At 36.8% G+C, this 16,257-nt stretch overlaps 2 protein-coding genes across 10 annotated transcripts in view; one reads left to right on the top strand and one right to left on the bottom strand.

Moving 5' to 3' along the window:
- The window catches only part of LOC113508944, a 56,276-nt gene extending 52,721 nt beyond the window's left edge, over positions 1–3,555 (bottom strand). The window contains exon 1 of the mRNA XM_026892155.1: positions 3,108–3,555. The gene's annotated coding sequence lies outside the window, so the exon portion shown is untranslated. The remainder of the gene's footprint in view (positions 1–3,107) is intronic.
- Positions 1–16,257, top strand: part of LOC113508942 — a 100,788-nt gene that overhangs the window by 60,146 nt on the left and 24,385 nt on the right. For all 9 annotated transcript variants that reach the window (XR_003402055.1, XR_003402056.1, XM_026892151.1 and 6 more), the window contains exon 2: positions 12,259–12,843. Coding sequence is in view for 7 of the 9 variants with exons in the window: in XM_026892151.1 (XP_026747952.1) it covers positions 12,259–12,843 (585 nt within the window). In the remaining 2 variants the exon portion in view is untranslated. The remainder of the gene's footprint in view (positions 1–12,258; positions 12,844–16,257) is intronic.

The following is a 16,257-nucleotide window of genomic DNA, read 5'->3' as shown; positions in this document are numbered from 1 at the left end:
CGGGGTCCACAATTTAACGTGCCTACCGAAACACCGAGGAACAACCGCGTCAAGCTTAGCTTAACCTCTGATTGATAGATTGAAGGCACGTTAAATTTTGGGTACGTTTTCTATACAGTACGGTATTTAACTGATTCGGTTGAGAGCTAAACATGACTCAAAACCGCTTAAAAAAAGGTAGGCCCTAACAATTTATTAAAGAAGATTCTTAATAATTTAACTTCATCCTTAACTATATCATTTAAATTTAATTATTCCATCTTAAAATTATCAAATCATTTTCCTCTTTTGGCAAAAAGTTTAATCATTGTATTTTGTCGCTCAAACATTGATTTATAGCAGAACATAATATATTATAGATTTTATTTTTGGAATCCGCAGCTGAAGGGTTAAACGGGACCCTATTACTAAGACCTCGCCGTCTGTCCGCCTATCACTAACCTTTAGGTCATGATTTTTTTGATAGAAATTTTCACGTATCTAAAAAACCGGAATTCAATTTATATCTAAATAGATTAACACGACATTGTATGGTTGGTTCCGAAACTAGTCGGGCTACCCCGATAAATACGCGCGAGTAAACCGTTACATCATTTAATAATGACATTGTATGTTTTTGTTCTCTTTATAGATAATGCATCGAAAATATTAATGCTCGTGCCCGACTCGCACTTGACCGGTTAGTTAACTTTTAGATCCGGTAACAAGTGCTTTTATCCACTTTTTACCACCTAATGTTTTTTTTTCTGTATCAATATAAGAACCGCAAAAAAAGTTGTTTGAAAACGTATAGAAATATATTCTAACACTAGCTGTTGCCCGCGACTTCGTCCCCGTGAGTAGAAGATATAAGTTATGATTTATACCTGCCCTGTTTTTTTTCACATTTTCCATTGTATCTACGCTCCTACTAGTCGCAGCGTGATGGTTTATAGCCTAAAGCCTTCCTCGATGAATGGTCTATTCAACACAAAAATATTTTTTCAATTCGGACCAGTAGTTTCTGAGATTAGCGCGTTAAAAACAAACAAACTCTTCAGCTTTATATATTAGTATATATAGAGTATAGATAGTATAGATTGAGATGGGTGTTACAATCATGTATCTTAGATAGATTCAATTATCGGAGTTGTATTTATGCGGACAACATCACATACATTGTACTGAACCCAAAGTTAGTTGCTGAAGCACTTGTGTTATGGAATTCAGATACAACGGAAGTACCACAAACACCCAGACCCGAGACAATGTAGAAATGTGATTTTTACATTGACCCGACCGGGGATCGAGCCCGGGACCTCAGAGCTAGCGACACCTTGAAACCGGTGCGTACGCTACTCGACCACGGAGGGAGGTATTGCAAGGAGTCCAAGTTCGAATCAAGCGAAAATGGTGTTTCAAAGTGTTTATAGAATTTCTTAGTTCAGTGTAAGAGGTCATAGCTTCGATTCGCAGCCAATTATAAAAACTAATGTGTCTTGATAAAGTCATGTAAATTTTCTTAACTATTGTAAGACTCTATTGATAAAATTTGAAGGGAAACATAGTATGGTATATCTATACTAATATATAAAGCTGAAGAGTTTGTTTGAACGCGCTAATCTCAGGAACTACTGGTTCAAATTGAAAAATTCTTTTTGTGTTGAATAGACCATTTATCGAGGAAGGTTTTAGGCTATAAACCATCACGCTGCGACTAATAGGAGCGAAGATACAATGGAAAATGTGTAAAAAACAGGGCCGATAAAAATCATCAGATAACAATCTTCTAACCACGCGGACGAAGTCGCGGGCAACAGCTAGTCTGGATATATAACCTAGAAGCTTTTAACGATTTTCCTTCCTAAGCAAAGATAGAATTCAACTACTCTAACTCTACCTTAATTTTTTGTTGGTAAAGCGGGGGAATCCTCAGAGACACTCGCTCCCTCGGGGGAGGAAATGGGTAGTGTCAGACTCTTACTGACTAAACCTGAACCGCGGTGCTACGTCATCCGCGTTTTTGTGTCGGCGTATGGCAATGCGTTGCAATCCTTTATATGCAACGCTTACACCCCCTGAGGGTTTTGTTTCCTAATTTAGTACGTCACTTTGTGAAAATGTGAAGGAAAACATAGTGTGGTGAACTGGATAAAGATCCTAAAAGATTTTAACGAATTTCCATCAAAGATTTTTCTTTAATACCTACCCATAGACAAGCGTGAAAAAGCGTAACCATGGAGTTTCTTGCTCGTTCTTCTTCATGGGAATCTAGCTTTCGAACGAGCGGACCTAGCTTCGGTAGGAGACTGACCGACAGACGACACTTCAGATTTTAATATTGTGTAACTAAATTGACGTTCAAAAGTGCCATATTTATACTGGTCCAGTTGAAATAAGGAATTTGACTTTGACTTTGATATAAAATAATAACATTCGACTTGTGTATCGTCTGCATTTGAACACACGGTATAACTTCAATTTAAACCCGGTCTGTTAAAAAGATTTTCCGGAAACCCAGATCCGAAATGTAGAGAATTTGTTGAGTATTTTTTTTTGCGTATTTTTCATTATAAACTGGCCAAATATATTTTAGGTATCATATATTTAGTGATCGAAAGATATAAAGACCCGTTTCACAATACAAGTTAAATCTCTAAGACCTTTCTTCAACAGCTTTGACCTATACGAAAACGTATCGCCTAGTAACACTAAAAATATTTATAATAATCTCGAGTTTCTGCATGTATTCATAACTAGCTGTTGTCCGCGACTTCGTCCGCGTGGTTAGAGGATATAAGTTATGATTGATACCTGCCCTGTTTTTTCCACATTTTCCATTGTATCTTCGCTCCGATTAGTCGCAGCGTGATAGTATATAGCCTTAAACTTTCCTCAATGAATGGTCTATTCAATATAAAAAAATAATAATTTGAACCAGTAGTTCCTGAGATTAGCGCGTTCAAACAAACAATCAAAGAAACAAACAAACTCTTCAGCTTTATATATTAGTATAGATATAATATTACCAAAAAGTTTTCCGTCAAAACATACCTAAAAAATAACTTATTGATATGCAATAACAGAATATTAATGAAACAAACAAAACATCATTTCATAAAACTTACAATTTTTAATATAACTGTGCACACTTCACAAGTTTCTTTTTATTCAAAACACTTTTTTTTTTCTCACTATATCGTAATGCACTGCACTGTTTGTTGTGACAACACGTCTGACGCCCGCGACGGTCGGAGCCACACTGACTGCGAGTTGCGCACGCGCAGCTGTCTTGTGTACGGTCAATGGTGGATGGTGTCATGCAATATGTCAATATTTCGTGATAGCCATTTTTGGATATTTTCCGGTCGGTTTTTTAAGGCTTGGTTTTTGCTGGTCTCATTTGTACGGTTATCTGTTTTCTTTTTGTTGAAATTATATTTGTGAAGTTTTGTTGTATTGAAACAGATAACTGTTTTCCTTGATTTAAAGTTAACTTTTCGTAGACAACAAAGCTTGTGTTAAGTATTTTTTTTTGGTTTCTATATTTATTTTGTTGGTGAGTGAATTAAGTTTGGCCGAATCTCTGTGTTTCGTGATTTGGTGATTTCCTTGAATTTATTATTTTGTATAGATCGCTGGATAAAAATAGTGTAGTTTACTATGAAAGTATATGGAATAGAACTTCATAAATATGACAACACGGATATATAGATGATATATCACGCACCGTTTTTGAAGTGTCGCGGGTTCGATCCCCACGTAGGACATGCATTTGTGTGATCCACGAATGCTTGCCCTGAGTCTGGGTGTCTTTGTTCATGTGACTTGAATGTTTGCGAAACTAGGGTAAAATTAATAAAGCGGGAGTCATTTAAAAGTAATTAATATTTTTCTAGCTTATCAACTATTTAGGTAGTAAGATAACCTACAAAAACCTTTTTCCAACTAAGATTACGACAGGATATGACAAACTAGTGAAAGTCAGTCATTTTTCAGTGAAACACACCGGATGTTGCAAAGGTAGGGCTGTGGAATCTTTATCTATGGCATAGTGCAATCATTGATATGGAAAAGTAGAAAAAAAAAACAGACAAGTGCGACACGAACTCGGGATAGTGAGGGGTCCCGTCCAAATAAGCAGGTAATAATGAAATCTGCCAGAAAATTGGTCACTAATTGAATTTGTGACCGTTGTAATTGTTAAGTTCGTTAAAAATATAAGATACTAGCTGTTGCCCGCGTCTTCGTCTGCGTGGTTAGAAGATATAAGTTATGATTATCTACCCTGTCTTTTCCACATTTTCCATTGTATCTTCGCTCCTATTAATCGCAGCGTGATGGTTTATAGCCTAAAACCTTCCTCGATGAAGGATCTATTGAATACAAAAATAATTTTTCATTTTGAACCAGTAGTTCCTGAGATTAGTTCAAACAAACAAACAAACTCTTCAGCTTTATATATTAGTATAGATTACATAAAAATGTACTAATTAGCATATTCCTCCTCTTTCTTACTTTTGCTGTGCCAAATGCTGTAAATTTAAAATTTAATAATTGATCAATTTTGCACATTATGGTATGCAATAAAGAATTGAAAGAACTAGTTATCACAAAATATATTTTTGCGTCGTACAAGTTTAAAAATTTATTCATTGATAATATTACGTTTTTAATTCATATTTATAAATGCTTTTAATTTATACGTGATTTGCTTTAAAATACATAGTATGCAGTTTTTATTGTAAGTATAATTGCAACGATTATTATAATAATCGTAACAGCTGTGCAAATAGTATTTACGCATAGATTATAGTAAATTATTGAGCTTAGAATCTCAAATGCATTTATATGAATATGTTTATTAGAAAAACAAACTTGGATGGTGTTACGTATATAGTAGAAGGTCTTTTACGACCTCCGAGTTCGAGTGGCGTACGCACCGGTTTCAAGGTGTCGCTAGCTCTGAGGTCCCGGGTTCGATCCCCGGTCGAGTCAATGTAAAAATTCACATTTCTACATTGTCTCGGGTCTGGGTGTTGGTGGTACCTTCGTTGTATTGGAACTTAATTTGGGTTCAGAACAATGTATGTGATGTTGTCCGCATTTATCATTTTTTAACAGTGTTGTAGTGGTAGTCCAATGGTAGGACTGTTGGATTGCCAAGTCGAGGGTCGCAGGTTCGAATCCTGGGACAAAGCAATGTCTTTTCGAATTCATGTGGGTTGGAAAGTAATATGCATGATGATTGGGTATTAAACTGGAAATTTGTTTAGTCCTTCATTTAGGTAATAAAAACAGTGGTAGACACGTATTTTAGTGACAAGAAATATTAACAAAGATTAACTGTAAAGTTTAGGGGACCCCGCTTATGACTTAACGGTCTCGTATAATTTATACACAATTGTGACGTCACGCGTAAGTTTAATTCACGACAATTTGATCAATTTATGATTTCGGCACACAAAAAATGTTATGCATTGAACTACAACAAGGACAATGAAAAAAAAATCATCATCCCTATTATCACTTGCTGATAACAGTGAAGGAAAACATCGTGAGGAGGACACACCTGAGAATTGTACAAGTGTGTGTTGCGTCACGTCAGAGGTCTACGGGCGGCAACTCTGACACCAGGTATCCAGGTTGTACATCAAACATATGATAAGAAGATTTTTCTGTAACTATTTCTACCTATTATACGTCATTATTTGTACGTGTGTTATTGATATATTTTTATTCTTTATCATTATTTCACCTCTTATCTCAACCGATTTGCTATTTATTACGTTGGTGTTACTTAATATTTAATTAAGTAATATAGCATATCTGTTATTGTCAAATATTTTACTAAATCGCATTGCGACAAAATAAAGCTGTTCGCAATGTATTGCAAAATTGTATGGATTCCATTGGGTTCCATTTTTGCACTTCAGGCACGGAAACCTGTTACTAAGGGTCGTCTGTCAATCCGTCCGTCTGCCAGCAGACTGTATCTCTTGAACCAAGATTGCTAAACAGTTGCTTTTCATAACAACTATTTATTTCTGTTGCCGCTATTTCAACAAAAATAACATCGAAGTTAAGCACAGATGGTAGGGCCTTACATTTTATGGGTGACTCATTCTCTTTGCTTTTTTTTGGTCCTGTACGTCGCAATTTCTCTTGTCTGACATTTGATCGGTTTTTTATGTATCTTCAACCCTCCATTATCTGATGCATCCAAATTCACACCTATAACCACAAAAAAGCAAAACCATCTTCAACATTATTTACTTTATATAAACAAAATGCAATTTTCGCTTCAACAGCAACTTCATTCAAATTTTCTTCATAAAAGTTTATATCTTGCCTCCTCGTTACATATCACCATCCGCGCGTACTCTCGCCGTGCCTGCTGCACGCCCATAGTAAACAAAATTCACTTACAGTCATATATCTATATGTATCTGTTGGTAATATTCGCCATTCTTACCATTCAAGCAATCGTACACTTAAGGGTCTAGACAGACGGACCGTATATCAAATGCAATCCAACCGCAAATTGCTTTTCAAGTGCAGTTGACACGACTGCTATAGATCTGCAAACCAACCGTGCAATGTGATTGCAGTTCAATTGCAGTAGGTCTTTCTAGAGCCTAAGATCCAGCGCCCAGTGGCTCTTAGACTGATGTTGACTGCACGGATAGTCGAATGGTTGAGGTCACCACCGCCAAACCCACTGAGCGCGACGTGTTGGTTCGATCCGTGTAGGACAAGCGTTTGTGTGATCCACGAATGCTTGTCCTGAGTGTGGGTGTCTTTGTGCATGTGACTTGAATCTTTGTCAAACCCCAGCTATTAAGTTTCTTAATGCGGGAGTCTGATGAACGGAAAAACCTTTGAATAAAAGTTAGACTAGTGATTGAGGGTTCTGCAAAAATAGGCGAAAGAAAGATACATTTACAAAATTGTTTACCAATTATGTTTTTGACCGCACCAAATGTCGCCATTAGTTTCTGTGTGCTTACGTTACGGCAGCAGTCATACATCACTTGTGAAATTTTCAACCGTGTAGCTATAATAGTTTATGTGATACGGTTAGATGATGGATGAATAGACAGACTGCAAGTTTTGACTGCACGGACGGTTGGTTGAGGTCACCACGCCAAACCCACTGGGCGCATGTGATTTGTATAACCCCCCGCGACACAAGGATTAAATTCCTTACTGCGGGTTTCGTTATTTTTTAAAGACCTTGTGACTTTAGTAATAAGGTCTCTTTTATGAGATATGGCGTGATAATGGACGTACACACAGCGGATCTCTAGCAATCAAACCCCTTCTTTGCCCTTTACGTAAGACCACCCTGAAAAGCTATCTCTGTCTCTACATAGAGGTCGGAGGATCAGGTGTTGTGGCGCTACTTGAAGGAGGCCTATGTTCAGTAGTGAATCTCGATAGGCCGAATGGATTGATTGATTCAGTTTGAATACTGAGACCAGTAAGAAAATACCTTTAACTGGCTAACTAGTTAATAACCTTGAATCGCGCCTTGTTTTAGCACAACTTATACCAAGTAATTGTTTACTTGAATAGTGTAAACGTTTATTTGTTTAAATATACTCGTAGCTTGTAGTATTTCATATACAAAGACTAGAATAACGGCAGCGTAAAGTTATAGCGACAGCATTATGCTTGGGTCCCCCCTTTAGGGTAGTTAAGCTGGATTTCAGATTAAACCAATCCAATCCTATTTAAAAGTTACCAATAGTAAAAGGTTTAAAGAAAAGGTAAGAAAAACACAAGTGGGTGACACAGTTTTTTTTTCAAGGAAAATTAGAACAATGTCATGTTTCCCGGTAAGCCGAGGGTTCAGCACGTTGTTACGAACATAAATATGTTTGGTGACTAATTTTAATTCAAATTAGATTTTTTGTAGCCTTTTCATACTGGCCCTCAAAAATACTGTTTTTTTTTTTATTAAAATTGGATCTCTGCGTCCTAAATTCCACTTAGTTTAAAAAGAAATCTAAATGTTGCCCGCGAATCCGTCTGCGTTTAGTTTAGTTTACAGCGCGCGACGGTTCCCGTTTCTGTGTAAAACAGATGTCCCCCGCCCCCCTTTAAAATAAAATTTCAATTTTTAAAGATTCCAAGTATATTAAAAAAAAAGTTGCGACGTATGTCCTTTCTCAGGCTATCTGAGAATACACAGGTACCAGATATCTGAGGTATCTGAGGTACACAGATGTGTACCAAATTTCATTACACTCGGTTCAATAGATTTGGCGTGAAAGCTAGACAGACAGAGATACTTTCGCATTCATAATATTAATATAGATTTAACCTTCTTGCCACTCCTCAACTTAAAGGAAAACTTAATCATAGCAGTTATAAAGCTTCAACACAAGTCCTATGTCACTCGACCTTGCCAGTAGCCACGGTCAAGTGTACTGGCGCTAGTGACTCGCTCAACTTGACTCGTATCCGTCCAACAATGGTTCGAGACCTTACTGCAATCCGGTATAACATATGACGAATGACGATGATCTAATGACGTGTATGGCTGTATGGTCTATTTGATGTGGAAAATTAAAAATAAATGCGGAGAACATCACATACATTGTTCTGATCCCAAAATAAGTTGCTAAAGCACTTGTGTTATGGAATTCAGATACAACGAAGGTACCACAAACACCCAGACCCGAGACAATGTAGAAATGTGAATTTTTTACATTGACCCGACCAGGGATCCAACCCGGGACCTCAGAACTAGCGACATCTTGAAACCGGTGCGTACGCCACTCGACCACGGAGGTCGCGGTCGTCAAGAATGGAAAATGAATAGAAAACTTCATGTGTTGAGAATGATATTCGGTTTTGACAAGACTGGCCTGTTGGTCTAGTGGTTAGTGACCCTGACTGCTATACTAGAGGTCCTAGGTTCGATTCCCACCCAAGAGAAATGTTTGTGTGTTGTGCACGATCATTTTTTGTTGCGTTCTGTATCTGAGTGTAATTTAGCTATATTATGTATGTGTCTTGTAAAGTTGAGAATAGATGGCGTTGTGTGAATGTTGTGGAATATTATTGTTATAGATAAACTAGCTGATCCAGCAAATGTTGCTTTGCCATATAAATTATTTTAAACCCCTTGTTTATGAGAAATTTCAGGAAAATCGATCAAGCCGTTACGAAGGTGTAACACTGTACACGTGAACTTTATATATTAGACAACACTCAAAAACAAAACAAATGATCGTCCACATCCCAGAAACATTTATCTTAGATGGTATTCGAACCCACAACCTATGGTTTAACAGTCACGTCTAACCACAAGACCGAAGAGGTCAGTCAAGTTGACTGTAATGTCAATTGCCTCTGATATTCCCACATATAAATAGTTATTATAAAATCAATTCTTAACTGTTTTTAATGAGTTGCGAGTTAGGGACTTTCCTTGGTCGATTATTACTTTCCTTATATCTCAAGATAAGTTAGTAAATTGTTTTCCTTTTGAATTTATTACCTTATTTATTATTGAGGCTAAATGCACTTCAAACATGTTAAGGTCTCAAATAATGATGTTTTCTATAGTTTTGGACCCAACTGTTCCTTAATCATGAGATGACGATGCGTCGAGCTTGAGTGAGGAGGAAAGAGTTTGAATTGCGAAGCTAATCGGACAATGCCGATGAATACGCATGAAAAACCGTTATTTCATTTATTTTATTGGGGAAAACAAACAGTATTATTGGTGTACAAAATGTTCTTAAAACTAAATTTAAAATTATACCACATTTGTAATCTTTTGTAAATGTAGTGGCATTTACAAAAGATTACAAATAATATTTGTGAATAGGTATTATTGAAAAATTTAAAATATGTCCGATCTTTTCTAGATTTTTTTAGTTATTATTAGAATTAAGTGCTGATAAGGATATTTCCATACAATTTATCTATAATATGTATAATCATCGGCCTAGCCTTTCCCCAACTATGTTGGGGTCGGCTGCCAGTTTAACCGGATTCAGCTATGTACCAGTGTTTTACAAGGAGCGACTGCCAATCTGACCTCCTCAACCCAGTTATCTATAATATGTATGAATTTATAAAATACATATATAAGTATGTTTATCAGTCTTCTAGTACTCATAATACAAGCTCGGCTTAGTTTGAGACTAGATGGCGTTGTGTGAAAGTTGTAGAACATTATTATTATTATAAAAATGCATATATGTGAAGCAATATCTCCCAAATCCACGCCTTTAATATATTTGTTCAAACTATCGATAGCTATGTGTTTGTATATCTGTGTATTGTGTAACTGAAACAGGGCTTGCCTGTAAGGGTGTGCCCAGATAGGGTTGGTATGTTGTAGATAGTGTGTCATTTTTGACTTTTTTTGTAAAATCTGGCGCTTACACGGATAACCGAGTGGTACTGGGTACGATGTTAAGTCCACTATATGGGACGTGTCGTGGGTTCGAAGCTCGCGTAGGACAAGCATTTGTGTGATACGCGGAAACTTTTTCTGAGTATGGATGTTTTTATTAAACTAGTATGCTGGCAAAATCCTACAAAGGACTAAATCCCTTCGGAGCAGTATAATAAAAGAAAACTGTTTTTAGAATGCTAGCTAATCAATACAAATAAGATCTGTCTGATCATCTATATGTTGTATGTTGCTGATAACTGAAAAAGCAACTCTTTAAAAACGTCTAATATTACCATTCAAGTGCCTTTTGGATTGGCTGCACTGAGGTTTGCCTAAAAATAGCCAAAATAAAAACAAAAATCGTCAAAACGTCAGCTATCAAAACTATAACTATACTAAACGATGATTAAACTCACGGTTACTGATATACAGACTAGTGACAAACAGACGCCTTAGTAATAAAGTCCAAGCCAAAGGGTAAAACGGATTGCCTCCTGAAAATTAGAAAAAAAAAACAAGAAAGTACCGCTTCTAATAAAGAAAGTCCTCAAAAACACCTAAATTGAACAGTAACGGTGACTTATATTTAAGTTAGAGTAACGCGGAAGGCTGTTCTTATCAGCTCCGCCCTGCAACGTCCTGTCACTTTTAGTACCAAGTACCAACCGTGTGTCATGATGACAGATTAGGTGAAGTTAAACCGCTATCAGTAAAGAAAACTATCATGAGGAATGTCGGTGACGAACCACGCCAAACTCACTGAGCGCGACGTGTCTCGGGTTCGATCCCCGCAGGACAAGCATGTGTGTGATCCACGAATGCTTGTCCTAATTCTCGGTGTATTTGTGCATGTGGCTTAAATGTTTGTGAAAGCCTCCAAAACATTAAATTAAATTAAATTGTTTATGTGATCTAGAGTTTGTTTGTTACGCTTTCAATCGAAAATACTAAACCGATCGTCATAAGACTTTGTACACATGTTCTTGGAGGGATAAGAAGTAACATAGGGTTACATAGGAGACGCGGACGACAGCTAGTTCTATTACAAATCTTTGAAGCCATACCGTAAAAGCTTTTATTGAGCAAAGCAGTTCTTTTTAAAGAAGAAAAAACATCGAATTTATAACCTTACGTAATGCTATAATAAAATCGGCATCAACCTTAACAGGTCATGCCTTACTGAGAAACCATGTCACATAAGTTACATGCTCATGTTGCATTCGAAAATATACCTTTTGCTCTTCTGATAAAGATAGTATTCGTTTGATTTCGTTTTGAGATTAACATACTGCGCGTAAGATGATAGTTTTACTAAGATTGCAGATGTTGATGTGTATGTTTTTTTTTTTAACCGGTCAAGTCTTAATGGCGAAGTTTGTGTTCATACTTATGATACAACGGTTTGCTTATGAGTATTTATCGCGATCGCCCGACTAGTTTCAGACCCAACCGGAGCCAAAGCCAACGTGGTGCCTAGATATTTGTGATTTTTATTTAAATAAATGTTACTAGCAGTTTTTAAAATACGATTGTTGCCCCTACAAATAATAAAACAAATGAATCAACGAGTTTGTGCAACTGTTGCTACGGTCATAAATTTGATAGGTGACCTGTTTTTCGGTTTATTTACCCCCTCTTTGTACGGAGAAAGACAGTATCGCTAATCCTAAGCACTCTTTATAAAGGGTGGATATTTCCATTGTTTTCTCTCAGATAGTATATTGTGATATACACTCGAAATATTTAATTTAAATGCTCTGTAATCAAATTGAACACCCTACGAAACTGAAAAACAGTTTGTTGTCAACATTTTTCAACCCACAATCATTTTTCAACCAAAACCCATCTCTTTGTTTCAGAGCACATCATTGGATCCACAGCACACACCCTGGATCACTCTGACCATGAATTCACGAACTTCCCATCAGGCGATTCCAACACCAGTGTCCTTCAAGGCACCTACTTAGACCAACACGAGAAGAAAGAGCCAAGCACAACAGTATCGAAAGTACTTAAATCCGATGACGATTTTGACGTGAACGAATACTTCGCCCGACTCCAAGGCACACGATACGTGAGTGCTCCTATCAACAGCCAGGCAGATCAAAACGCCAATCTAGCTGAAACAGAAGACAATCTTGAAGAGATTAATCTGAATGAGGACAAGAATGAAGTTCAGCAGAGTTTGACGGCGGATATAGCGCAGAATTTCTCTCAGCTACCGACGGTTTTACCACACGTCGCGAGCGCGGTGTTCAGTTCGTTTTCGAATATGTTGAGCTATAAGAGCCGGGAGCAGACTCCTGATGAGAGGTACCAGGGATACCAGGATACTTATGGAGCACCCGGGCAGGGTTTCCAAGCGATGGATATACCGGTAGCTCCCGTAATGGCTGAGGAGGTGAAAGAGGTTGCGCCGCCGCCGAAGGAACCTCCGATCGGTGGTGAGTGGTTTTAGTTTTGTTATTTTTTCATAACAGATAAATATTTTTTGTTTTTTGTTGGTGTTTCGAACTTTATGGTTGATACGGACTCCTATTGCTAAGCTTTCGCGCTGTCTGTCTGATAGCCTATTGGTATGAACGTTGGACTGCCAAGTCAAATGTCGTAGGTTCAAAATCCCGGCGCAAACCAGTGTCTTTTGGAATTTCTCTACGTATTTCTAAGTATTTAGTACCAATATTACTTTCAAAGTTATTTACACTTTTATTAATTACTAGCTGTTGCCCACGACTTCGTCCGCGTGGTTAGAAGATATAAGTTATAATTTATACCTGCCTTCTATCTATCTTGTAGGATTCAGTCAGCGTTTGCAATGTAAGCGCAAAAAATGTGTTTTTTTACGACCTCACATTAGAAACCTCAAACCTATGTGTTATTCTGATGTATAAGCTATATTGTGGTAAAGTTTCATTCAAATCCATTCAGTAGTTTTTACGTGAAAGAGTAACAAACATCCATACATCCATACTTACAAACTTTCGCCTTTATAATAGTAGTAGGATTCTAAGACATCTCTTACGAACGGTGAAGATAAACCTCGTGAGGATACCTGCATTCCAAATATTGAAATCCATTCAATTGCATACCATAATGTTACATAGGTCGTCAACTAAGTTTAAAGCTGAATTATGGACCCTGTCGGGCACAGCCAAAGGTAGGAGAGAAGAGGAGTTAGTTTCTAACTATAACTAAATACTGGTATTATTAACGAAAAAAACAATAACAAGACTTAACAAAACCTAATCAACCATTGAATTATAAAACAAACGAAAATATTTGCTCAAACACAACAAAATATCTAATATGAGCATGGTGTTCCCACGGAGACGCCATGACCTTTGCTAAGGGTCAATGAAAACCATCGCTCGCGGCTAGCACATAATCTAAACATATATATTAAATTCTATTGTCTGTTTGTAATATTGAAATAAGTATTTTTTTCTACATAGATAAAAATGTATGTATTAAAAAATACATATATTTATGCGGCACATATAGGTACAATTTTCTTTTATTTTTTACATTTTCTGTCTGTACCTTTGGTCCGGCTTATCTCTGAAATTGCTGGACCGATTTTTATGGTGTACTTCGCCTGATCTCTCTCCAGTCGTGTCGGATTGCCTTCCTATCATGATTTGAGAGTAAGGGAACAAATATTGAATGATGGTGTCATTGTGTTGGCGTACTAAAAGAAGTACTATATAGTAACATTCTCATAGATAAAAATTATATCATTACAATATAAATAAAATAAAACAGCCACTTAATAAATAAAAATGATCTGTGATACATAATCTAAATAAAGTTACCATCCTCCTCTCTCCTACATTGCCGTGCCCTACAGGGTCATTAGTGTACTATACTTATATTATGTAACACCTGTTGAACATATGGAGTGCAATAAAATATTGAGTATTGAGTACTATATTATACTCTTGGTCAGACCCTACCTAGCCTTACCCTTAGTTGATTAGTAGCTAAAGTGCCTGATCTGTTTGACCAAGAGTCACGGCTTCGAATCCTGCCTGAGGTAAAAAAAAACAGAATAGGACTTAAAAAAATAAGCAGACATATCCGCGCGTTTGATAAAGTCATTATTAAACTTCAATATAATGAGTTATTGAAATGAGGAAGCGTGTAATTGATCTACCATCCGAAATATTACCTCGATATTATTTAAAAACAAAAACATACAAATGACTTCAAATAAGAAACTATTAAGCCAAACTTGATGATTTTTTATGGGACTGAATGACAACAATTTCACGTTAAATGAGGGTATCAACAAAATCGACTAATCCAATCCGAAGATTTGAAACATGAAAAATGAAAAAAATGCAGACGAATTAAGAACCTCCTCATTTTTTTATACACTCACTTTTCTTGTTGGTTTGTCGTTCCGGTTAGATTTTTGCAACTCAATTTTGATTCAAATCCCGATAAGCTAGCAGGCGAAAATTTTCAGGGTAGCTTCAAACCCGATGACAATGCAATTTACATTTATTAAAAAAAGCTCAGCCGATTTTCATAAAATTTGAATGGGATGACATTTAAAAACGTGGGTTTTTAGTTTTTTTTTAATCTATTAAGTTTATTAAAGACTTATTACATAACTTGTAGAACTACAACATCGAGTAAAAGTTTCCGATACTTACATTATGATTAGTCGGCACAGCCGGTATTTACAAGGAGTAGTTGCGCCGAGCTGTCTGCCAATTAATGCGATCCAAACCAGTCTGTTTGTTTTCATTGTTAAAGGTAGCACGGCAATAACAAAAAATGACTGCACGGATAGCCGAGTGGTTGAGGTCACCACGCCAAACCCACTGCGACGTGTTGGTTCGATCCGGTAGGACAAGCGTTTGTGTGATCCACGAATGCTTGTCCTGAGTCTGGGTGTCTTTGTGCATGTGACTTGAATGTTTGTGAAACTTCCCGCGAGAAAAGGTCTAAATTCATTAGTGCGGAAGAAGTTTGTTAAAAAAAAATTGTAATTTTTGACGACCTCCGTGGTCGAGTGGCGTACGCACCGGTTTCAAGGTGTCGCTAGCTCTAAGGTCTTGGGTTCGATCCCCGGTCGGGTCAATGTAAAAAAACACATTTCCTAAATTTCTCGGGTCTGGGTGTTTGTGGTACCTTCGTTGTATCTGATTTTGTTTTAAACCTTTACGTTAATATCGTCCAACATTGAAAACTCACAAACAGCTATGACTGCAAAGATATAATTTAAGGCTACTAGTTTTACTTATACTCGTTCACCATAAGTTTCCTACTTATTAACAAGATAATATATTAAAAAAGAAACGAGTTCTTAGCTTGCTTCTTTCCTTTGAAATCAAAGCATTCGTTAATAGGAATCTAAGGTTTTCTTACTAACAAAATAAATCCTCATATCGCGACGGTTTCACAAACATTCAAGTCACATGCATCAAGACACCCAGACTCAGGACAAGCATTCGTGGATCACACAAACGCTTGTCATATGCGTGGATCGAAACCGCGACACGTCGCGCCGGTAGATTTCTCGTTCGCAACCACTGGGAAATCTGTGCAATCTATTTAATTTGCCTTTAAATACGCATTAGAATAGAAAACTAACGATGAACTATTTAAAAAGGTCGGTGTAGTAAAAGTTTTTTTTTTAATTTGATTCTTTAGCGCATTTGTAAGAAACTTTTATTGTTGGCAGTCCGAGTCAAACTTTGCCGGTTTTTAAATAGATCTTATCTAATATTTTAAAGAGAGAAAGTCTTTCTTAATTGTATGGACCACTTAGTACACTTTAAGTTTTAATGTAACCATATCTAGATCGGAACCTGTATACCTAATTGTGTACTTACTGCATAACTGTTAAG

This window comes from Trichoplusia ni, chromosome 3 (genome assembly GCF_003590095.1).
Source record: "Trichoplusia ni isolate ovarian cell line Hi5 chromosome 3, tn1, whole genome shotgun sequence".
NCBI classification, from domain to species: Eukaryota; Metazoa; Arthropoda; class Insecta; order Lepidoptera; family Noctuidae; genus Trichoplusia; species Trichoplusia ni.
This window is presented reverse-complemented; position numbering and strand designations above follow the sequence as displayed.